Source organism: Oreochromis niloticus, linkage group LG3 (genome assembly GCF_001858045.2).
Source record: "Oreochromis niloticus isolate F11D_XX linkage group LG3, O_niloticus_UMD_NMBU, whole genome shotgun sequence".
Classification (NCBI taxonomy): domain Eukaryota; kingdom Metazoa; phylum Chordata; class Actinopteri; order Cichliformes; family Cichlidae; genus Oreochromis; species Oreochromis niloticus.
Genome location: NC_031967.2, coordinates 6,908,379 through 6,932,734, shown reverse-complemented (window position 1 = coordinate 6,932,734; position 24,356 = coordinate 6,908,379). Strand labels below are relative to the sequence as shown.

At 37.1% G+C, this 24,356-nt stretch overlaps 3 protein-coding genes and 1 long non-coding RNA gene across 6 annotated transcripts; 3 read left to right on the top strand and 1 right to left on the bottom strand.

The window, feature by feature from the left end:
- The first annotated feature begins 943 nt into the window (after nt 1-943).
- LOC100696813 (immunoglobulin kappa light chain) lies at nt 944-5,295 on the top strand. 2 transcript variants are annotated; one of them, XM_003450358.4, is made up of 6 exons: nt 944-1,626; nt 3,164-3,258; nt 3,346-4,044; nt 4,126-4,251; nt 4,336-4,379; nt 4,493-5,295. In XM_003450358.4, exons 1-6 carry the CDS (start codon nt 1,613-1,615, stop codon nt 4,604-4,606), a joined length of 1,092 nt encoding a protein of 363 aa, XP_003450406.2. In that variant the 5' UTR covers nt 944-1,612; the 3' UTR covers nt 4,607-5,295. The 2 variants fall into 2 exon arrangements, with proteins under 2 accessions (XP_003450406.2, XP_019202950.1); XM_019347405.2 differs by having other exon boundaries at nt 945-1,626; nt 3,053-3,258.
- Nucleotides 5,296-5,413: 118 nt separating this feature from the next.
- On the bottom strand, nt 5,414-8,720 carry LOC109196218 (uncharacterized). The gene is made up of 2 exons (XR_003214521.1): nt 8,636-8,720; nt 5,414-5,795 (listed from the first exon to the last, which is right to left on the bottom strand). It is a non-coding gene; the product is annotated as an uncharacterized LOC109196218 (long non-coding RNA).
- Nucleotides 7,710-9,660, top strand: LOC100709991 (uncharacterized). Of its 2 annotated transcripts, XM_003450405.5 has the most exons (4): nt 7,710-8,160; nt 8,334-9,041; nt 9,126-9,283; nt 9,485-9,660. In XM_003450405.5, exons 1-4 carry the CDS (start codon nt 8,106-8,108, stop codon nt 9,545-9,547), a joined length of 984 nt encoding a protein of 327 aa, XP_003450453.1. In that variant the 5' UTR covers nt 7,710-8,105; the 3' UTR covers nt 9,548-9,660. The 2 variants fall into 2 exon arrangements, with proteins under 2 accessions (XP_003450453.1, XP_019205345.1); XM_019349800.2 differs by having other exon boundaries at nt 7,710-9,041.
- Nucleotides 9,661-21,619: 11,959 nt separating this feature from the next.
- LOC100696372 (uncharacterized) lies at nt 21,620-23,062 on the top strand. The gene is made up of 4 exons (XM_003450357.3): nt 21,620-21,681; nt 21,772-22,482; nt 22,568-22,710; nt 22,943-23,062. The coding sequence occupies exons 1-4, from the start codon at nt 21,627-21,629 to the stop codon at nt 23,060-23,062; spliced, it is 1,029 nt and encodes a 342-aa protein (XP_003450405.1). The 5' UTR covers nt 21,620-21,626.
- The last annotated feature ends 1,294 nt before the right edge of the window (nt 23,063-24,356 follow it).

The following is a 24,356-nucleotide window of genomic DNA, read 5'->3' as shown; positions in this document are numbered from 1 at the left end:
TCATGTCTTTGAGATTTATTTGGCCTGGCAACGTACTCCAGAGTAAGTAATTCTTTTTCCCTCTGATGAAAATTACTAAAAAGAAGAACACTGGAGAAACTGCTCCAGTTTTTTAATTGGATGGATAATTGACTAACAGTCTTAAAACATAACACTTCTGGGCCTGGCTGTTGCTGATAAAAAAAAAAAAAAATTGAATTGAGGTAATACACTAGCTGATGTCCTAAGAACCTCATGGGGAATTTAACATAAAGCTCACAGGTTACAGTTACACCTCACAGTGTTTATTGCTTTCGGACTCTACTGATCCCATGCAGTTTTTATTTTCTATTTCTTTTAGTGCAGCAAGCACTGTGGTTTTAAACAGGATGTAAGGGTGTTATATTTGTAAATGCAGAGTGGAAACAATACACATATGCTACTGCAGTTGCTAATAGCATCACATTTTTGTAGCAGATAAAAAGACTGAAACATATGAACAAGAAAATTCTGGATGACATTTACTGTAAATGATGCAAAACTCGAAAAATCAATGGATGTTAAAAAGGACAAGAAATAAAGATATTTCACGTCAGATTTGTTTTAAAAAAAGCCAAAGTTTTACTGTTTGTATGTCTTCTTCTTTTACTTTTTTCTGACCAAAACAAAAAGAAAAAAAAGTTGACGCTGATGATGTTAATGTTTGTCCCTTTTCCAAACAAACTGTAGGTAGGTTCAGTGAGCTTTTCCTTTATGCGACAGATGACATGGCTTCACATCATTCATTAACAATCTTGTCTTAGAGAAAAGAGAAGTGAAGGTGAGGATAGAGTTTCAGCAAAACCCAAATCTATCATTTTAATACTCCTGTTCCACAGTTCCACAGACTCATCTGTTCATCAAAAAAGTGATTTTCTTGGTGGGTTTCCTCTAGGTGCATCGGTTTCCCCCCACAGACCAAATGTGTGATTCTAAATTGACTTTAAACACTGAATCCTCCTTAAAGTAATAATAACAAAACACACAAAGTGTTTATTTACTGATGACAACAAAAGATGTTTCCAATTTGCTGTTACAAAAAGCACAAATTCAGACAATTGCACACTTCCCTCTGTCTGTGTTTGGATTTTTGCTGTGGATTTATGCTTCTTCATCTGTATGAAGAGCTGATTTAAGTTGAAGCTTTGTACTGTTTAGTCTTGAGTTTAGTTCTTCCTGGTGTCTCTGAGTTTGTCTCCCTATTTACAGGAATATTAATACTTTGTTGAGAGAGTTCAGCTCAAAGCGCTACTATTGCAGTGAGACACCCTTCTCCTTTCACCAGGCTTCATCAAAAATGAGCTCCTCTTAATCACAGGTGAAACTAATACTCACACACAAATTTTGAGGGAATAAACATCTCCATAAATCACACCAACTGTCATGGTCCTCCAGTCCTCCTGCCTCGCTCTCTGTCTGTATGGATGTGTAGTGGGATCCTTCTGGGATCTCCATCCTGCTCCTTTGCGCACCTGAAGCAATCAAGCTCACCTGTTTGTGATGTCACTCTCCCTTAAGAAGCAAGGCTGACACCAAGCCTCTTGCGATCAGATTTCATTGCTGGACTGTACACTGGCTTCACCCTGTGAAGAGTATGTCAAGGTGCAGGTAATCATGCACAGTGCAGGAGAGAACAAACATCACAGGTGGTGTGAAAGATGAGGTTTTTAGACCTAACAGCCTTTGGCAGTTAGAGATCTTTATCATACCTTCTGTTTAATCTACTTAAACATGCAAAAAGCGATTTTTCTACTTGCATGTGATGCCTGATTGTAATTGTTTTAATTGTTGTCATTTCTTTACGCAGACTTGTAAAGGTGTGTAATTTAGCATGTTCTTATAAATTTTGCTACTGGCTGATTTGGTAGCTTTAAACACTTAATGAAAGGCTGGCGTAGGCTGGCACACACTCCAAAGCCTCGCCACTGTACATCCCATTACTGAAAGTTATCATCAGAGTTTATGCTTTCTCTCTGGAGTCTTGCCTTTGGGTCCGTCCCCTGAGAGAGCCAGCAAGGAATCCATGACTTTTAGTTAGCTTAAGAAAACGGATGGACATATGCTGACATCAGCAAGCTTTCATAACCACATCACAATTCTTGCTCATGACAGTTCAACATTGTGGTAGCAAATTAACACAAAATGAAAATTCTGACAAGAAGAAAAGACTAATAGATAAGTCAGGAAAACATAAATCTCTCTTCTTGTGGCACACTGTGTCACTGCACTCGAAATGTTAGAACGGACTCAAAAATACCAATAATAATTGGTGGTATTGGAGCATTGTCATCAAGAATCCCTCTCTAAGAGTCAGTCCCACATACTGATGGCTACTTGTAGGATAGTTGTTTTGATTCTGAAAGCTCTCTTTCCCTGTCATTCACCTGTCGCTATATTTGTGCATGAAGCTTAAAGTCCATTTAACTTAAATTGTGCCTACTGTCATTGTAGGCGGCAGGAAAAATCAGTGTGTCCCTAAAATTCCTGCCTTCATGAGTTCCAGTAACCACCTAAATATGTATTGAGATGACATGAGGGCATCCTATTAGTTAAAATTTTGAATCAAAGAATGAACAGCATGTTCAGTACAAATTTGTATGAACCCATCACCTTGTGAGGTTGTAGTCTGCACCCATATCAGTCCTGAGTTCATACATATGTGAAATACATGTATTTCATGGAAAATACCTCAAAATGAAAAATGTTGTAAAAAAACTTTTAAAATGAATTTGAATTTAAAATGAAGATTCAAAATATTTTATTCAAAATCAATATTTTGAATAGCAAATTAAGAGTAAAGATAACATTTATTTAAAGCCTTTTACTAAAAAAAGTTTTCGTGAAATAAAAAATCTGTCCGGCTTTACATAACTATACATCTTCTTGTGCTTCATTTTTAAATACTATTATGTTCTTTATGCATGTCTTAGTTTGTAATTCTGTATAAAGAAATCACACTACGGGGGTTGGATTTGTAAATAAAATATTTGATGTTCAAATGAAAAAGCGTTAACATTGTTTCTCATCAATCCAGAATCAAAGCTTAACACTATAGGTCTCAGTGGACATGTGATCAAGCTCCCTAAATAGGACATGCTGAGTCATCGCTGGTTGGCCAATAAAATGCATTCTTCTCTCTTAAAAGTGAAGACAGGATTGAGACTCTTTCCATTCACCACAACATGATGACATCGAAACAGTTTGCTTTTTATCTCACATGTTTGTTTCTGGGGCAAATGGGTAAGTTTCTCTTTAAACTACCGTCTGAACCTTTTTGCCATGCCTTCATGTGTCCTGTGTACTTACTTGGCTCTCATTTTATTTCAGCTCACACAAATGATTTGAAATTGTCTGTTCATCAAGAAAGACATTTTATATCTGTTAACACTGGGGAAAGTGTGACTTTGAATTGTTTTTATAAAGGTAACGATGTGGCAAAGTTTTTCTGGTACAAGCTGAACTTGGGACAGAAACTGAAGCTCATTTCTACTTTGTTCAAGTACGACACCAATGGTACGTTTCATGATGAATTCAAGAGTGATTCACGATTCACAGCAGCTACTGAGGAAGGAAAAATCTACTTAAAGATAACAAATGTGCAAGTTTCAGACTCTGCGATTTACTACTGTGGAACTTATGGCTACATGTTTGAGTTTGGAGAGGGTACTGTCGTTGATGTAAAGGGTTCAGGTTTGCACATGCCAACTTTAGTGCAGCAGTCAGCATCTGAGACCATCCAGCCAGGAGGCTCTGTGACTCTGAACTGTACAGTACACACTGGGACCTGTGATGAAGAACACAGTGTTTACTGGTTCAAAGACTATGAAGAGTCTTTCCCAAGAATCATTTACACCCATGGAGGCAGGAATGATCAGTGTGAGAGGAAACCCAACACACAGACACACACTTGTGTCTACAACCTGCCAATGAATAGCCTGAATACGTCTCATGCTGGGACCTACTACTGTGCTGTTGCCTCATGTGGACACATACTGTTTGGAAACAGGACCAAGCTGGACTTTAAGGGTGAGTAACTTGGTAATATTATTGCACAGTACATTATAGTATAGTCAATGATCTATAATGTTTCCTGGTGTCTGTCCACAGATGAGGGGAACTGTTGTGTCTCTGTGTATTTCTTGAGTGGAGCATTCACATTCACCACACTTCTGAGTGTTTTAATGGCTTTCTTATTGTATTTGACCCACAAGAGAAACAGCACCAAACACACAGGTACTGCAGCTGCTATTGTTACTATCAATATAAACTCAATCAACCCAGCATCATAGTTAGAGAACTTCATCTGTTGTTTTTTAGAGTCTCATCCAAGAACATCACCTCTTTCCTCAGCAGACGCAGAGGTAATTTTTGTGTTGACATTCAAATGTTAACAACTGACTCAATTTATTTTCAGTCTTTTATTTCTTTTAAGTGATTTTATGCCACTTGTTTATATTTTATATTTTATTATCAGCACAATGAAGGAGACATCCATTATGCGGCTTTAAGCGATCCGAGAGCTGGCAGACCAAGAAGAAAGAGTAACAACAGCAAGACTGAATGTGTCTACTCTAGTGTAAAGCAGTAGAACTGGATGAGTTTCTTATCTGTTTTTGTGCTTTTGTTATTTTTAACAGGCTTCAGCACTTAAAAACCTAAAGACATTTGTTGTCTGTGAACTTCCTGATATGAGTTTTGCAACTTTATATTAAGCTGAGTTCAATTTTGTTCCAAACAAAACAGTTTTTAGCCTGTGTGCTGGAATCTGAAATTCAGTGTTTCTATGTAGTAGAACCTGTACTCAGCTCTGTGTTTGATTTAAATGGTTATAAACAGTGCCGTAAAAAAGTATTTGCCACTTTCCTGATTTCTTTTCTTTTAGCATTAGTCTTTTAATATTAGTCAAAGATATATTTTTTTAAAAAGTAAATACAATGAAATTACAATACAATACAAACATATTAACTATGATTAACCAGATTTTTTTAACCAGACCTGGGTGAGAGATTGAAGTCCCCGTGGCCGCCCCCTGCCATCACAGCTGAGGTGGTAAAACGACTTGACACCCAGCCTTATGTGTTAAAAATGGTCAGAGTGCTAAAACAAAGCTTTTCTATCTGCTAGTATGTAGATTATCTTTTTTTTTAAATGAAAGATAAATCAGAAATATAAGTCTGCTCAATATGTTATCAAAGAAATGCAGATTGAGTAGTGGAAATGATTTCTCTAATTTCTAGATTTTAGGTGTGTAGACATGATCCACAGTTTACCTTTTTATTCATGTCTGGGACTGAGAAGGACTGTGTTGCCAACCCATCATTATACTTTTGAACAAGAAGAATAGTTTTAAATGTTGCAATGGTTTAAACACAGAATTATATTCAAGTTGAGCAAAGGTGAGTATGATTTTAAAGACAGGCTTAATTTAGGCTCAAATTGTGATTGACAAACAGTTTTAAAGAGAAAAAGTATTTGGATTAAAAGGATTATGCTAAAGTGAATGTGATAATGAAATCTAAACTGCATAAATCGTTATGTGAAGCTTATTCATATATGACTAAATGTTCTAATGTAATGAAATTTTCCATGTTAAAAGAGAGAGAGAGAAAATTATAAAGTGTTGTTGAAGATCAGTGACTGGATATTTAAGGTAGAAAGGTGGGCACTTGACAAAGTATAAACTGAAACATCCGGAGACATTCTGGGGCTGTTCCCTTTGTCTTCTGCGAGATGAGCAATTCAGAAGATTGGATCCCAGAACTTCACTGCTGGAAATTCTAGCAGAGACAACAGAGGGATCAACCAGCTAAGCAGACTGGTGCTGGACACTGGTCGTGTCCATGGTTACTGGACGGACAAAGGAAGCAGTCATGAATCTGAGTCATTAGTTTAAGATTCAAGATTTAAGGTCTTTATGGTCAGTACAACAATATACACAGTATACAGCGTACCGGAATGCCGTTTCACCCCAAGCCCCCCATGGTGCATTTATAAGAATATAAAAAAAAAATATCTCCAAGAGATATAAAACTATAATAAAATAAGAGCTAAAAAAGGTACTATTACAAACTATATCTATGTACAATACACAAAGACAGTAAGTATGTGACTGAGGTGTGCAGATAAGCATATTGTTCCCGGGTCCAGTTTGTAGTAGATTTATGGAAGTTTGTGTTGTTTTTGAGTCTTTTGGTGAATTTTGTGACGTGTTTGTAAAAGTGTTTGTGTTTTTCAGTCTTTTGGTGGTAGTGAATTGAGGGCTCTGAGTGCTTGGGGGGGAAAAGTTCTTGCAATGTCTGGTCGTTACAGTTTTGATGCTGTGAAACCGTCTGCCAGATGGAAGAAGGGAGAACAGTGCATGTGAGGGGTGGAAAGTGTCCTTCACTGTGTTGTTCACATAGAAACTTCTCTTTTGTATCCCCTGCCATGTTCCACTTTTGCACTTGCTTTATTCAGGTCATTTCTAAAGAACTCATAATAGCTCATGTAACACCTGCTTATGTAGTGATTTAGCAGATCACACTAGTTAAATCCAAAAAGAAGCCTTAGCAGCAGCACAAGTAAGCACAGCCATTCCCAAAGAAAACAATTCTCCTGTTGCCACTCCTGGCACTTTCCACTATAACCTTGGCAATCCTACAAGTTAGCGCACACTAGTTTAAAGCTACTTTGTAACACATACATCAGAAGAGCAACTGATGGATATATAAATGCTATATTATAGCATAAACATTAGGTGAAACTATGCCAGCCTTTCATTAAGTGTTTAAAGCTACCAAATCAGCCAGGAGCAAAATTTATAAGAACATGCTAAATTGTACTTCTTTACAAGTCTGCATAAAGAAATGACAACAATTAAAACAATTAAAATTAGGCATCACATGCAAGTAGAAAAATTACTTTTTGCATGTTTAAGTAGATTAAACAGAAAGTATGATAAAGATCTCTAATTGGCAAAGGCTGTTAGCTCTAAAAACCTCATCTTTCACACCACCTGTGATGTTTGTTCTCTCCTGCACTGTGCATGATTGCCTGCACTTTCGCATACTCTTCACAGGGTGAAGCCAGTGGACAATCCAGCAATGAAATCTGATTGAAAGAGACTTGGTGTCAGCCTTATGGCACAGCTTTAATCCTATCATATCCTCTTATAGTGATTAAGGATGAATTTCATTTTAGTTTTCACTAACAGACTGCTGTTCGTCATTAATTAGGACCTTTTTGATGTAGTTCTTAAAACTGAAGAGAGCAGTGTTTGAAGTTCAAGAATGATTTAAAAGCAATAGTGAGTGTTTCCTTGATGTCAGATGGTGATGCCTGCTCAGAATTCGAGTGGGGAGGCTGTGTTGAAGACACCTGCATAACAAAGGTGCTTTACTAAAGAAGTGAAACTCTCGCTGTACTGTATGCCTGTACGTTTTCCCTGAGGCCACTTTCAGCTACGTTCACACATGAGTGGAGTGCACCAAAAACCACACAGCAACTTCGAATTTGTTCCTTTAAGACAATATCATAAGATGTGTTCTAACACTTAGCTGAATTTAACACATGTAAAGTAAATAAAGTAAAATTTTATTTATATAGCACCTTTCAAGATAAAAATCACAAAGTGCTTCACAGAAGCTAGAACATAAAACATAACATAAAACAACATAAACCAAAGGCAAGTTTAAAAAGATGGGTTTTTAACTGTTTTTTAAAAGAACTGACAGAGTCTACAGATCTCAAATTCAGTGGAAGAGAGTTCCAGAGTCTGGGAGCCACAGAAACAAAAGCTCTGTCCTCTTTTGTTTTTAATCTACTGTCTCTATTTTGGTGCTTTTATTAGTGTTTAGTTTCAGCGTTTGAGCAAGCAGAGAACATGATGAGCACAAACCTCCCCCTGACTAGAAAAAGGAAACACGAAAACCTTTTAATCAATTATATTATCGGTGCATGTTGTCTTTGGTGCTATTCAAAGAAGCAAAAAGTGCTCGCAAACCTGTGACCACATTTCCTATAGGGGGCAGATCACGTGATTCAGTCTGATCTCAAAAGAGTGGAGGAAGGTAAAGATTATTTTCTTTCAGACTAGCAGTTTGAACACGATGGCATGTCTCACGCTTGCTTCATATCTGACATGTCTGATCTTAGGGAATATAGGTGAGTTATGTTTTAGTAATTTGGATTACGCTGTATTTACATTCTTTCCTATCACGTAATATTACCAATCAGAATAAATACACGTCTCATTATAATCTCAAAAGAACAGCTAATGTCGTTGAAAACTCGACTTTGCAATGATGTAATTTTCTTTTTTTCTGATTTTAATGTAGTCCAGAAGACCCATCTGCTACCACAGGCATCTGTTTATCAAGACAAAGATTTTATCTTAGCTGATGTTGGAGAAAATGTGAGTTTGCATTGTTTCTATGAAGGTGACGATTCAGCATGGATCTTGTGGTATAAGCAAACTCTGGGACAGAAACCGAGGCTAATCTCTACCTTCTATGTGTACGATGAAAAAATCACTTTTCATGATGAATTCCAGAACAATCCACGGTTTAAACTGGATACAGAAAACAGAAGAAATAACTTGAAGATTTCAGATTTGAATTTCAATGACTCAGCTACTTACTACTGTGCATGCAGCTATAGATTTGTGTTAACTTTTGCAGAGGGTATCACTGTCAAAGTAAGGGAGGCAGGTTTGAAAAACCCAGCTTTAGTCCATCAGTCGCCATCTGAGACCATCCAGCCAGGAGGCTCTGTGACTCTGAACTGCACGGTACACACTGGGACCTGTTATGAAGAACACAGTGTTTACTGGTTCAAAGAAACAGAAGCATCTCGTCCAGGACTGATTTATACTTATGGAGGCAAAAATGATTATTGTGGGAGGAAAGCTAACCCACAAGCAGACGCCTGTGTCTACAACCTGCCAATGAAGGATCTGAATCTGTCTCATGCTGGGACCTACTACTGTGCTGTTGATTCATGTGGACACATAGTGTTTGGAAACGGGACCAAGCTGGACTTTGAAAGTAAGTACATTCAAGAAAAATATCTACTCCTACTCTAAATGCATACAGCTGAACGCGATTTTATTTCTCCTCCTTTATCTGCAGATAACATGGACTCCTTTGTCTTGAAAGGAGCTGTTGCATTCATGAGCATTCTGACTATATCACTGGTTTCCACTTTGTGTGTGATCATAAAGATAAATAGCTGCCACTGCTCAGAATGTCATGCAAGCTTTTCAGATTTCTCCATAAAACACAAAAAGGTAACTCTTGGCTTAAAAAAACAACAACTTTTTTCATAAGTCACAACAGAGTATGAATATGTGAATGTTAAAAACTATAACACTGAAACATAGAAAATAGATGTTTGTATGAATGGGTAAATGAGGTATGTTGTATAAAAAGCGCTCTGAGTTGCATTTACCATCACATGTAATTTAATCTTTGTACTTTGTTGTTACCAGGAGAACAAGAACAAGACCGGTGACTTCTGGAGTGAATGTGTGTACTTTAGCTTCAAGCAGTAAAACTGAAAATGTGTCATCTTTGTTTCTTTATAACAGAGCAGGACCTTATAATTTCAATTTTTAAAGTTTATCATGACTTTTCTAAAGTTTTATTTTTTAAGATTTCAGCTAAATGTGATGACTTTAGATTGCTGCTTTTCAATAAAACTCTTAAACAATTCATCAAGTGTGTTTGCAATTTATATTCACCTCAGGATTTCTGATACTGACAGAAAAAATAAACACTATTAACCACTAACTTCTGAAATAAACTGGGTGCAACTGTATTACTCAAGAAAGTGTTTGCAGGTCTACCAGCTGAACTGTAGAATTAGAAATGTTTCAGAAAAAATTCTCTGCTCCACAAAATAGTGTTGTGGGCCAAACTACACAAAACAGGTGAGGAAGGCAGAAAGAAGGGCACAGGAAGGTCTTAGAGAATATTTCAAATTAAAGACCACATGCAGACAACATGATCAGCTTCTTAAAAACTCCTGATTTGATTTGATAGAACAAAACTGTGTCAGAGACTAAAGTCACTGATATGAAAAGGTTGCCTCTTCACATCATTAGCAATATGAGTACCATTCACTAATAGCAGTCAAATATGCCATGGGTAGTTTCCAGACTCATCAAAACAAGTTTGTTTTTCCACTGTGGTTAGCGCATGCGGCAGACCTCAGTGTACCCTTTGTTGCTAAAAGTCAGGATCACAACTTCACTTCAGAAACTTCGACAGAAAAGCTGAGCAAGCAAGCCGGCTTTCTTGTCCTACTTTGTTGGTTTCAGTGGGGTTATGAAAATACAGATTCAAGGGAGCTTCGCTTTTGTGCCACCGTACCTGGCTCCAGCTGCTTCAGTGTATTTCTCTGCTAAAATGATTAATGCCTGCTCTATTGCTAAGAAGTCCTTTCTTTTAAATGACTTGTTCTGTCGTGAGAAGTTGGATTTTATGTTTATCTCCAAGATATGGCAGCGTGAGAATGAAGTTGCACATCTTTTAGGACTGTGTCCTGGAGACGGTTCATTTTGAGGCAGAACTGCTGTTATTTTTAAAAAGACATTTTTATGCCACACTGTTCTCAGAAGCTCTTATATCAGTTTTGAGATGATAATGACTAAAATTGGAAGCGATGAGCTTTTGTACGGTGTTTTAATATATTGCCGATCTGGGTCTGCTGCCTCTTTTCTCTCAGACTTTCAAGAATCTTTATGTTCCACTATTAAACTAGGCAGGATCATTACTGTTGGAGCATGCAAAATTTGCGGATTGGAAAAAATGGATTATCTGTTGCATAGACCACTAAGCTAACAATATATACAGTAACTTTTAAGAACGAGCCTCCATTGTGTGTTTTACCTTGAATGCACAGAAAGCTGCCAGAAAAAGACCACTTGTTGTTTGCCAGCTGTCAAGTTGTCATCTTGCTGTTACTGTGCATGTCCACACAGATTCATACAAATTGTAGACTTTCAAGTTATTTTAATTTCGGATTTCAACGGATATTGAGAACACTAAGAAGATCATTGGAGCCTCTTTACCTTCCATCACAGACACTTATTGCACCTGCTGCATCTGCAAAGCAAGACTTTTTGCACAATACTCATTCTTTTGCACATTTCTACTGCACTGTTGTGTCTGTATCGTTCTGTTCTGTCTGGTGTTTCACTGTCTTTGTTTTGTTTTTTTGCAATTTTTGCAGATTGCACTTTATGTAGTCCTGTGTTGATTGTCTGTTATATGTCATATGTAGCTCCATGTGTCACGGTCTGCGGAGACAGGCCGTGTGGTGGTGTGTGTGATGGACCCAGGTGCGTACACAAGTGAGTAGACGGGAGTGAACTTAACAGAAAGCGAGCCTTTATTATGGCTGAAGACAAAGTGTACAAACAAAGCAGGGATAGCGTGACTAAACTAAACTATAACTAAACTGGGAAAACTAGTACTGAGACAAACTAAGAAGGCTCAGAGACTATGGTGATAACTGCAAAGACTGACCGTGAAAACATGGAGGTGGGAACACAGACGACGCGACACAGACTGAATGAAACACAGAGGCTGTGTCCCAATTCAGGATCTGCACGCTTGAAGTACGCATTTTAAGTGCGATTACGTCACCGCCACGCAACGACGGCTGTCCCAATTCGAAGTGTACTTCAAATGCATACTCCAAATGCGCCGTCGATTTCCCCAAATATCAAGCGTGGTCCGGTGCACGCTTCGTGGTCCCATATATCCCACAATCCATAGCGCGGCGGTGGGTGTGGATAATTTTGCCGCAAAATACGGCAGAAGGGAGCGGCCGAAGAGTGAACTGTCAAAAGTAAGTACTGAATATGATGTCACTTATTTATGTGCGAATGTTTAAGAACATTAAAACATTACTGTTGGCCACATGTCGGCAAAGTTATGTGACATTAGTGATGTTTGTACTTTCAGCGTCAACTTGGTTTTAAAGCCTCTACTTCAAAAAATATATATATATAGTTGACCTTATTCTTACAGAGAATGTGATGATTTTATGGATAATTAAAGTCAGTCATAAATCCACAAACACAACAAGCTGAAAGTCAGTGATGCTGCTCGGTTTGCAGTCCTGAATATCACGGCACAAGCAGAATTCACTGCACTGTTAATGTTAGCTATGTTATATTGCTGCCTCTGTTCGGTGGTGTCGAGCCAAACGGACTTTAACGTGTGTTTGAACGAGCTGACGGTTCACTCGTTAAGCTGAAAGAAAGATGCTTTAATCACAGGAGTCACACTCACACGTGTCCACTGGACCATCTGGGAGCTCTTCTTGTTTAGCACTTGTAATAACACAAACACTAAATCTTCCTTCTCTTGTGCTGTTTTGTAGCAGTGTATACACCTGAGACTGTCACCTGTCTGTCTGTCCTGCACTCTCTCTCTGTTTCTTTCTCTCTGATTGTGGAATAAAAGTATGAACATGTATTTATAAGTTACACTTGTGTTTGAATCCTGCAGCTTATCACACATTTGATTTCCATGTGTGACGACTGCAAGTGTCCAGAGTGAGGACAGACTGAGGGACCCACTGCTGCACATCATCTGTGAGGCTTTGCACCCCTGATGATCCACCAGGACAAACTCAGCAGTGTGTGAGGAAGAGGAGGAGGAAGAGCCAGCAGCAGCTGACAGATGGAGAGAATAGACAGACTGTTCCCTGTTTGTGAAGGACTGCTAGGAAAGTTTAAAATAACTAATTGTCTGTCCTGAATCAGTCTTATTAGGTAATGTTCAAATAATTTTATCATCCCAGTGTTTTCAGTGTGGGAGAAAGTACTCAGGGCCTTCAAGTTACACACTATGAAAGGCAGAAACAAGTTTAATATTCAGAAACCTAAAGTATGTATCAGCAGCACACTGTAAAATGTAATTCTAGCTGTTTGTTATTTCAACATATTATTCTATATCAGTTTGACGATAGATGACTGAAGTTGTTGTTATAACATAGAATTACAAGTTAAAAACGTCCCAATTACACCAAAAAAAGCTAACTTGAAAACTCATGTCCAGCTAAATCAGAAACTTATGTGAACTTGACAATGCGGGTAAGTTGAGCACAGCAGGATTCAAAACTGCCTCACGTGACTGCTACCGAGGTGCATCATGGGGAATTGGCGGTTAACGACATGCTCACTTTACTTGGACGTTTTCTAATCGTCTTCTTTGGAATATGCTTTCAAGGTGAGTAACATTGGTTATAACTATAAGGAAAGAGAGCTACAAAAGTTGGAACATGTTTTGAATTTATGGCATGATGTGTGTTTTTCTCTTTTACCGAAATGTTTGCTTTAGCTAATGTAACTTTAGCCGACAAGGTCCAGCTTGTGTGTCATGACCAAACTTGACCTAATAAACTGACACATGGCCTTTTTTATGGGTTTAATGTGGCGCTGAGCAAATCACAAGTATTGTGCCGCTAGCTTTAAGGTTGTGCACTCACCCTGTTGCGATATTAGCAAGCTAACTCAGCTAATTAATAAAGCTTATTTCATATTGTCTCTGTACTTGTAAATTTCTTTCAAGTTCACAGGCTGTTGTATTTTGGTGGAAGTTCATTTTGTCAATATTTCCAATAACTGGCTGGGTTCAAAAAGAACTTTTTGGCAGGACTCGGATGCTTGTTGTCATCTGTTTATCCCTATGTAATCACTTAAGGTGTTATTAACTGCTGCATGCTAAGCCGCAAGAGTGCACTGAGGACTGAGACAAAATATGGTCTACAAACCAGCATTATATTAGTTTTTATCAGATAGTCCTCCAGTGTGCTTATTTTTTGCTTTAATTATATTGTGCAGTTATTTGTTACCCTGAAATGCTTTATGCTTAACAACAGCTCACTATTTTGACTTATTTTTGAACTCTTGTGATCAGTATGACTAGATTGTGTGAGTTTCCATACTAAAAGAGCTGTAGTGATAAAATAATTGGCATCAGAGACACTGATTTTTGGCATGGTATACTGCAGAAGTTTGTTTTTTTTTGCATAATTTACCTTTTAATTAAACTGTATTCTCTGTATTGTAACAAAACTAACATTGTTTATATGTCAGAAAATTAGCAAACATGAATAAATGGCGAAAACAATATAATTATAACATATATTTTTATTTTACTTATTTTAGGTCTGTGAAGCCAAACTTGATGCTGGGGATTTATTTTTGTCAGTGGAGTCAAATGGTAAGTTACAATTTGTGCATTTTGTCATACTGGAAACACCTCAGATTATATTGTAATTTAATAGCTCTGTAGAACAAATGATATAAAGATTGTAGTGTCAGGGTACTTCTTAAGAAGTAATATGGCACTATTGATGATCACATGCAGGTGACATAAACTAAATATTCAGACGTGTTACCAACAAATGATTCATTAACAAAAGCAATGGAGCAGACTGTTTAGGTTCTTGTGGTTGTAATAACATCCATAACTGCAAGTTTGTCATTAATTTATTTTCACAGGTCTAGATGATCACATCTGACTTTGTCATTTAAATGAGGTGGACTTGCAAACTTTGCGCTCTTTGGGGTAAATTGCTGTCCACTACATATACACAGAATGTGCACAGTATTTCAGATCTAAAAAGGGAGTATGTAATGGACTTGCTGGCTTTAATGTAAAAAGCCTGTTGTGTAACTTTAATGAGGCAGTTGGACTAAAACAGTATTGCTCATCAAGGTAAACATCTGAGGAATAAGGAAATTGTTACTTGTCCTTTTACTCAGTGTTCTTTTAATCGCATGTTTACTAAAGTTTTACATCACATAAGTCATTTTCACAATCATTCTACTTTAAAAGATTTCAAGACAGAGCTTATTGTTCTCTGAACTTCCTTGTTTGCTGAACGGCAGGTAAAGTGCATCTTTTTGTTTGTTTGCTTTTGTGTGTTTGTGTTTTCTCTAATGGGCCTCAGATGACTGTTTGCTTAAATTTGGGTCTCAAAGAATCTTTTTTTAATTCTGCCTGTACTCTCCACCCCTCTTCTTCTATTGCTGAGGTTGAAGCAGAATTTGCCCGTCTTACATCTGTTGACCTGAAAGGGTTCCTTTTTGCTGTGCTTGACCATTATGGAGAGGTTCGTGGAGCTGTACAAAATCAAGAGCGGCATAGAAAGGCTAACTAGGCTCATAAGATGCTTCGGAGATGATGTAAGTGTTCAACTGCGAAATCTAATCCTTTGTTTAAGTTTTAGGTTATCCAGTTCAACTGATGAACTCATTGAAAGAAAGCTGATAAGTAAAGTCTGTCATCATATTTCACAACTGGACATTTAGTGTGGTAACTTTTACAGAATCTATGTATATTGGTGGTAGGTTGGATATCATATTCTACTTGAATGTCCTGATAAGCCTGATTCAAAATCTCCAATGATAATCATATATTGATGGAATTATGCATCAAAAAGCTGTGAATTTGGAGCTGTCTACATGCTTCATAAACACTGTTTAAAAAGTGTTTTTGTTTTCTTTTTGACTTCTTTGACCAGAGCTCTACACAAAGGAAGAGGACAGAGGACCTCATTTTCTAAAGGAAGATCCCTCACACACTTTCAAGACTGTGAAGGTTAGCATTGTTTCTTTTAGTAAATTTAATAATGACAGCACCACAGTGAATTTTAAATTAAAAAGTACATGTGTACTTTTTCCTCACCAAATGTATTATTACAAGATCTTTGACACTGGATTTGGTCTGGGTTTCAGAGAAACTAACTGGCAAGCTAGCATTGATATTATTAGTGTCTTGTGTTTATTCATTTCTTCACCAGGGTCTTTGACATTTCGCTGCTGTACTGTTCACTTCAGCTTTACGTTTGATTTCTCACATTGTATATTGTAATGGCAGAGATATTAGGATATTTAAGGGGCTGCAGTGGCTGCTACAGCTGTGGGGGGCAATACTTTGGTGAAATGTCCTGGACCCTGGAAAAGAGACTGTGTAGACTGGGTAAGCAATTAAAGGTTTCTGGCCGAGAGTCATTGGGCAGCTGGGTAAAGGTGGATGTTGATATTCAGTGCCAATTATGCAACCTGTTCAGCCATGTCTATATGCTCTTTTTTCATGCTGTTAATATAGGGGGAAAAAATAAACTTTAATCAATAAACTGATTAAAGAAGCATTGTCTATGGAGCCATAATCTGATCCTGTAGTGTAGCTGCAGTTTGCACATTTCATGTATTCTCAGCCAGATTTGGTTTAGAGCACAGCCAATATTTAGCATAAGTAGATTTAAATTCACACACTGGTGATGGCAAGCTACATTGTAGCCACAGCCACCCTGGGGCGCACTGACAGAGGCGAGGCTGCCGGACACTGGCACCACCGGGCCCTCTGACCACCACCAGTAGGCAACAGGTGAAGTGTCTTGCCCAAGGACACAACGACTGAAACTGTCGGAGCCAGGGCTCGAACCGGCAACCTTCCAATTATAAGACGAACTGTCAACTCTTGAGTCACGATTCAGTCATCCACCCATGTGTGTGAATGACTGAATGTGTAAAGCACTTTGGAGTCCTTAGGGGACTAGTAAAGCGCTATACAAGTACAGGCCATTTACCATTTAAATTGAAAATTTTGTTTGAATTCTGCAATTGAAGACATGCTCAGTTATTTATGAACATGGTCTTTGTTTAAAGCAAGAAATGGATTTGTAACATGGGGGTGCATATCTCATTCTGAAAAAACTTTAACAACTAATAAGTGTTACCCAAAGCCAATCACCATCATCCAAAGCATCAGTATGGCTCTTCTTTGGAAAGACATGAATTGTTAAGCACAAGGGATATTGTGTAATTGTAATTGTGTAATTTTTTTTTTTTTTTGTCTTTGAACCCTTTTATAGCCGACAGGTATTGAAGACACGTTTTCTAAGAGGATGAAAGTTGGCATTGCGATGGTGAAAGAAGAAGACATCATCGATGTGTTGGTTGTCCTTGAGGCGGCAGTAATCCTGTCTAATCTGAGGGATGTCTCAAGTGCCATTTCCATGCTGATGGGCCTTCTTTTTGCCCTCAACATACACTATCCAAAGGAACTTAGGACATCTTTGAAGTCATTCAGAACATCCTAATGAACATTGGTGGAAGGCAGTGCATCTCACTAGTGCATGGTCTAAGAAACAGACTCTTGCAGAAAGCCATGCAGAACTGTAATTGTATGATCCTTAGTGTTAAGGACAGTTTTTATTTTACTGTTTGTTTTTTTATTCTTGCAAGTTCTCATTCTCACTTTTGTATGTCACTAAATGACTACACTTTACATTCCAGATTAGACAATTACTCATTTGTTCATGGTTTAAGAAACTTATGTGAACAACAATATAATGCTGGACTTTGCAGATGCTTATCTCATGCAAGTCAGTAGTTTTTCCTTTGTTTTGCAATTGAGCAGACTCAAACTAATGTTTCTGAAATATCCATATTATCAAATGTTTCAGAAGCATGCAGTCATTTTCAGAGATATTGGTTCTGTGGAATTTGTTGCAATTGTAAACGAAGACAAATACAAGAGTTTGATGTCTTAGTTATTATAAACTGACCTTTACTGTCACTTATCAAAGGTTTTGTACTATTTTAATATTTCAAGTTTTATGCTAACAGGTGTGACTGAGCACAATGAAGTTTAAAAATTTTGTAAATGTAAAGAATAACTTTTCTAAAATAGCAAGTGTCCCGTTGATACATTACATTAATGCAGACTTTATGTTGTTACTTCACAAGAATCACTACTGCTCCTAGAGTATTGGTCAGAATTTCATCTTCACCCAAACTGGGCTCAAGACCAAGTTCAAATTTATTGTTTCACAGGGAGCAGCCTTTGAGTTTTGATGGATTGTGAGCCTGATGAGCTACGTCACTGATTTTTCTGTTTCTCAGATGACTAAGATGGCACAATAAATGGTGAATGTTGGGTGCTCATGAGTAATTGTCTTGTCATGTTCTTAAAACAAACTTTCTGTATGAAATGATCAGATAGACTTTAATGGAATCTGTGGGGTTTTATTTTTTTTCTGTAAACAACAGAAAATTAATTTAAAGGAATGTAGATATTTAAACCTGAGATCTAAGATAAACCTAACAGGTAGTTTTGCTGAAATGGATGTTAGAAAGCCAAAAAAAACAAAACAAAACTTAAGATGTTTAATACACATTTTTCTTTACATCCAGTCAATCAACTCTGATAATTAAAATGAAACTGATTTACAAGTTCACTCAGCTACCTTAAGGAGCTCAGTTAATTAATAAACTTAAATCAACTTAGCTAACAGATTATGTTAGTTAAGCTAAAATAGATTCCTAAGTTAAAAGAACTACTAAAGTATTTGAATTAACTAAAAAACCCAAGTCAACTGAACTAGGACAAGAGTTTAAACAATAGATTATTTTAATTTAGCTGAAAGGGTTTTCCCAAGTAAAGATGACAATTAAAGGAGTTGAACTGACTAATAAATCTCAGTCAACTAAACTAAGATGAAAGTTTAGACAACATGTGATTTTTCATTAAGATAACAATTGGTTGTGTTATAAGAACAAACTCTATTTCTTGACTTAACTTAAAATTTTAAGGCAGCCCTTTACCTCATATTTTTAAGTTGAAACAACAAGTTATATTTTACAGTGCAGAATGGAGCTAAAAATAAATGTTTGTTTCAGTTCTATGAAGCTTTGAGTATTTTGGATTAGTAGCACTGCTGTGTTTGTTGCATCATATTGCTGTAATTGTTTATATGCTTTATATATTCTGAGGTAAGTTGATCTATAGTGTTCCATCATATTCTATAAGGATGTTATGTGTTTGTGTACTTTCTGCCCAGTTTGACCCATTTAGCAGAAGTCAGCCTGTTTAAGGCTCTGATATCTATTCTGTATGACTTAAAGCAGTTATGACATGGTCTGATTTTCTCACCCAATAAAGGAATATTTAATATATCAGTCTACTCTTCATTCTATCAGAAACAGTTATCACAGCTCGTACATTTTCTTTTTACACATATATGTAAGCATTGAGCCAAATTTAGTAATGCCAACATACTGAAGGAACAACATTTGTCTCTTATATATAATACATCTACACTGTCAGAGATACTTGTCTTTGAGTGAAGATTTAAGGTGATAGGAAATATAAATAACTGCTACTTGCATCTTTGACCCAGAGTTCAAGCTCATATTCATATATATATATTTGTTTTTGTTTTGTTTTTGAATGTCAGAAATGTATATTTGTGAATGTGGAGATGTTATATTGGTTTCACTGGTAAAAATAAATAATTGAAATGGGTATATATTTGTTTTTTGTTAAGTTGCCTAATAATTATGCACAGTAATAGTCACCTGCACACACAGATATCCCCCTAAAATAGCTAAAACTAAAAACAAACTAAAAACTACTTCCAAAAACATTCAGCTTTGATATTAATGAGTTTTTTGGGTTCATTGAGAACATGGTTGTTGTTCAATAATAAAATTATTCCTCAAAAATACAACTTGCCTAATAATTCTGCACTCCCTGTAATCTTGAAATGACTGTTCAGTACAGAAATGAAGCCCAACTATCATGTTTTACAGTCCTGTGGTCTCAACTAATCAAAGTGATGTCATGACAAAAATGAATGACCAACAAAACATTTTTTCTCCTTCATTTCTGTCAAACAAAGCTGTATGAAACATTTCTCGCGGTTAGTATCATGGTTGCTAGGCAACCTGAACAGCGCGACGAAGGCTAGACCGTCCCATTTCACAAGCCTCTCACTTCCGCACTTCCCGTACTTGTAGTACGCACCGTACGTAGTACGCGTAGTGTGCGTACTTCAAGCGTGCATACCCTGAATTGGGACACAGCCAGTGACAGAAACATTTCAGGGATTTTGAGTCATTCTGCAGTCTAGATGCGTTAATAGCATTAAAAAAATTTTATCGCGTTAATCGTGATGACAGCTTAATCTGTGTTAACACGTTAATTTTGACAGCACTAGTTAGGACTTACACACAAACACACACACACACAGAGCTGTGGTCATAGTTTACGGGTCTTGTCCTCAACCTCAAACATTTGAGGACCATGACAAAAAGGCTGGAAAAAAAGGTGCATGGACACTAACCAATGTAAATGAACTGTATTATGTGTGAGCGCTCAAATATCCAAGCAGAATTATGCCTGTCTGTCTGAGCTTAACAGTATCAGAAGGGCATCATCAAGTTTTTTTTTTTATAAAAAGCATATTGTGTCAGTTCTAGTTGGCCAGTCAGTCTTAGTTTTGAAGTGAAAAAAGTATTAAGAATTTCTTCATATAGCACAGCAGTTTGAGTAAAATGACATCTGCATGATTTGCCTTCTGATATGTTTCTTGGCTGATGTCAGGGTGTGCTGTGTGGCAGGCAGGAGATTGGACCCAAATGCAGGACTCTGTAAAAAAGGATAGAATTTAGGGCGCAGCTTTATTGCTGGATGAACTCTTCATGGAAATAAACACTTAAAAAAATAAACCAAAACCTCAAGTGTGAAACATAAACTAAACTGGCACTGGAAACTAGACACAAGGAAGCACAGACTTGAAACACAGCACAAAAAGAGGGTATGAAGATTAACGACATGACAACAGGCAATCAATGACGGAGGACTAAAATACACCACAGAGTAATCAGGGAAACTCAAGAAAAACAAACCCGGAGTAAGAGCGAGGATATTTCCTGGAACACGAGGGGAGAAAACACAGCACGAAGAGAGTGTACGATGCGACAACAGACTGAGGACTAAAATACACAGGCAGGATAGCGAGAGGATGGGGAACAAGTGGAAACACGGCTGGGACTAATCAGATGTGAAGAGACACAGGAAGCAAAGCAGACTCCACTGACAGACGACAAGGACTATCAAAGTAAAACAGGAAACACACAGACTGACAAGATACATACACTTAACACAGTAACGTATTCTATGAGAAGGTGTGTCCAAAGGTTATACTGCATTTAACCCATATATTCTTATTTTATGTGACCCATAAACTTACGTGCAGTATTATCCACATTTAGATCAGAAGTTTGTACCACTTGTTGTATGAGCACTTATTGATGCATACCGCTTGTTTTGAGATTTAATGTTTAGGATTATTAATATGTAACCTTTAATCATGTTATGGCTTATTGTGACAAATCAAGACAGAAGGTTAGTTGGAGTTGGCCTTGCACCTGATGAAATTCTAAACTTTAATGACAATTGACTGTTTAATTTAAAGGTCCTTATATAAAAACAGGCAATACTGAACATAATATTTCAAAAAGAAAATTAAGCTTGGTAAAAGTATGTTGCAAAAAAACATGGAATAAAATGGTTGAAAAGAAACACAAAATGCAATAACCTGCCATCCCTTACTGAGCTATATACCTTCTTTTACTGTCATTTATGTTGTTTCCTAACAGTCCAGACACTGAGCTTAACATATAGGTGTCAGTTGACACGTGATCAAGCTCCCTAAATAGAACATTCTGTGTCGTTTGTGGTTGGCCAATCAAACACAGTCTTCTTTGAACAGCAAAGTGAGTGAAGAATTTTTGCATTCAGCACCAGAGTCTGAACACGATGGCATCTGCACAGTATGTCTTCTATCTGACATGTTTGTTCTTGGGGGAAACAGGTGAGGTTTTTTTTTAAACTGGAGTCTGAAACTTTTACCGTCCTTTCATGTGTCTCAAATGCTCATTTACGTTCTTTCATTTTATTTCAGTTCACACAAATGACCTCAAATTCTCCTTGTCTCTTCATCAAGAAAGACATTTTGTATCAGCTAATACTGGGGACGATGTGACTCTGCGTTGTTTCTATAAAGGTAGTGATGTGGCAAGGTTTTACTGGTATAAGTTACATTTGGGAAAGAAGTCAAAACTTCTTTGTACTGTCAACACAGTGGACAATCAAGCCATGTTTCATGATGAATTCAAGAGTGATCCACGGTTCACAGTCAATTCTGAAAAAGGAAAAATTGACTTAAAAATAACAGACCTGCAAATTTCAGACTCTGCTACTTACTATTGTGCAAGCAGCTATGGGTACATAGCTGGTTGGTTTACATTTGCAGAGGGTACTGTCATTGATGTAAAAGGTTCAGGGTCGAACATTCCAACTTTAGTGTATCAGTCAGCATCTGAGACCATCCAGCCAGGAGGCTCTGTGACTCTGAACTGTACAGTACACACTGGGACCTGTGATGAAGAACACAGTGTTTACTGGTTCAAAGACTCTGAAGAATCTTTCCCAAGAATCATTTACACCCATGGAGGCAGGAATGATCAGTGTGAGAGGAAACCCAACACACAGACACACACCTGTGTCTACAACCTGCCAATGAAGAGCCTGAATATGTCTCATGCTGGGACCTACTACTGTGCTGTTGCCTCATGTGGACACATACTGTTTGGAAGCGGGACCAAGCTGGAGTGTGAGTAACTGGTATTTTTATATAACACAATCTTACATAGCAGCAAGCTACAGGATCTATAATGTTTTGTGGTGTCTGTTCACAGATGAGAGGAACTGTTGTGTCTTTGTGTATTTCTTGAGTGGAGCTTTGGCATTCACCACACTTCTGAGTGTTTTAATGGCTTTATTATTGTATGTGACCCACAAGAGAAACAGCACCAAACACACAGGTACTGCAACTTTTAATGTTAATTGACAATATCTACTCAGTACTGACACAGTGTTAGAGTAAGAACATTTTATCTGTTCTTCTTTAGTGTCTCCTTCAAGAATTTCTCCTGTTTCCTCAGCAGTCGCACAGGTAATTTTTTGTGGGTTAAAATGTTAACATAACTGGAACATTTTGGACTCAGTTTGTTTTCATTTTTATTTATTTTGAGCAATTTTAAATAATTTTGCATTTGATATTTTATAATCAGGTAGCTCAAAATGAAGAAAACATTCATTATGCCGCTTTGAGGCACCACAAGGCTGACAGACCAAGAAGACTGAGAAACAACAGCAAGGCTGAATGTGTCTACTCAAGCATAAAGCAATAGAAGTGGACGTGTTTCTTGTCTATAAAAATACTTTCGATGTCTTGAAAACATTTGCTTTCTGTTTCTCTGTACATAATATGAGCAGGCAAGCTCTGTATTAACTTTAGTTCAATTTTTACCAAATACAAAACAGTTTTTGCTTTAAATCTGGGCAGGAATCAAAAAATTGCAGTGCATTTTTGAGATTGAATACACAGAAGTGAAGCCATATTTACCTTTAAATCCATTTTTTTTTTAATGAAAACTTATTTTTACTGTAGCAGTTGTGAAGTAGTGACGAGTGATTAAAACTGTCTATTCTCTCAGACGTAAAACAAGGAAAGGACATGTCACAATGTTAACTATGGTGTGCAGAGAATCTGCATTGGGTTGTGTCTCATATTCATGACTTCAGTTCCATGACAATATTTGAAAAGGCTTATAATTTGTCACTACAAAAGCTAATAAATACAGGTAACACATACAAATCCAGTCTAATCAGTGTCCAATGCCCAATGTTACCATGGGGAAAAACCCCTAAACTTTATTATATAAATATAATAAAGTTTGTCATCTGTTTTCCAGACTGGTAGAAATATGAGTCGTGTATAACAGCTATTTTGGAAAAGCCTGTGTTACAAAGTAATCACAAATGGCATTGGGGCAATTGCTTCATCTGTGGAGTGGATGGACCCTTTTGGAGTAGTTTGAAATGAGATGTGTGAGTATTACAAATGACTATAGATTTTCTCTACGTGACTATCTGCTGGTTTCTGGGTCGTGTCTTTAATGAGACGTTCAATAGCTGATCACATAGTAATGTATAATTTGCATAAAGGCAGTATTAAACCCGATGAGCTGTTTTCTTCTGCTGTGTTTTTGCTTGTCTGTTGTCTTTGTTTACTTTTTCAAAGTGAAATTATAAAAAAACAAATAAAAAATTTTAAAAATACAGTTAAGAAAAAAAAAATTCCTTTAAAACTCTTTTCATAAAGCTGCTAACCACAAATTTTAAGCAAAGATGCTTCCTAAGTTTGAGAGTGTGAATTTAGAAAAACTGTTTTGTTGTTTTTTACATTATGTTTTAGAAGTGTAACTTTGTGTATACTTGTATATATTTCTTATCATCCAGCCAAGCAGAATGCTTCAATCCTTTACAATTGACACTGCTTTCAATTGATTTAAGCGTTTTTTATTTATTTATTTATTTTCCAGGCTCACTGACCTCTAATACAGTTCAGCTTTATATTTATATGGAGGATTTTATCACATACACAGTGACAAAACAGTAGATACTTTGGGAGCAATTTGTTTT

What these genes read in the sequence shown, in the direction of transcription:
- LOC100696372 (XM_003450357.3), top strand. Translation starts at nt 21,627, where the DNA reads ATGGCATCTGCACAGTATGTCTTCTATCTGACATGTTTGTTCTTGGGG. An exon ending in TTTGTTCTTGGGGGAAACAG is followed by an intron (nt 21,682 to 21,771) that starts GTGAGGTTTTTT and finishes ATTTTATTTCAG; the next exon opens with TTCACACAAATGACCTCAAA. An exon ending in AAGCGGGACCAAGCTGGAGT is followed by an intron (nt 22,483 to 22,567) that starts GTGAGTAACTGG and finishes GTCTGTTCACAG; the next exon opens with ATGAGAGGAACTGTTGTGTC.
- LOC100696813 (XM_003450358.4), top strand. An exon ending in AAACAGCACCAAACACACAG is followed by an intron (nt 4,252 to 4,335) that starts GTACTGCAGCTG and finishes GTTGTTTTTTAG; the next exon opens with AGTCTCATCCAAGAACATCA. An exon ending in TTTCCTCAGCAGACGCAGAG is followed by an intron (nt 4,380 to 4,492) that starts GTAATTTTTGTG and finishes TTTTATTATCAG; the next exon opens with CACAATGAAGGAGACATCCA.
- LOC100709991 (XM_019349800.2), top strand. Translation starts at nt 8,273, where the DNA reads ATGTCGTTGAAAACTCGACTTTGCAATGATGTAATTTTCTTTTTTTCT. An exon ending in GACCAAGCTGGACTTTGAAA is followed by an intron (nt 9,042 to 9,125) that starts GTAAGTACATTC and finishes CTTTATCTGCAG; the next exon opens with ATAACATGGACTCCTTTGTC. An exon ending in TCTCCATAAAACACAAAAAG is followed by an intron (nt 9,284 to 9,484) that starts GTAACTCTTGGC and finishes TGTTGTTACCAG; the next exon opens with GAGAACAAGAACAAGACCGG.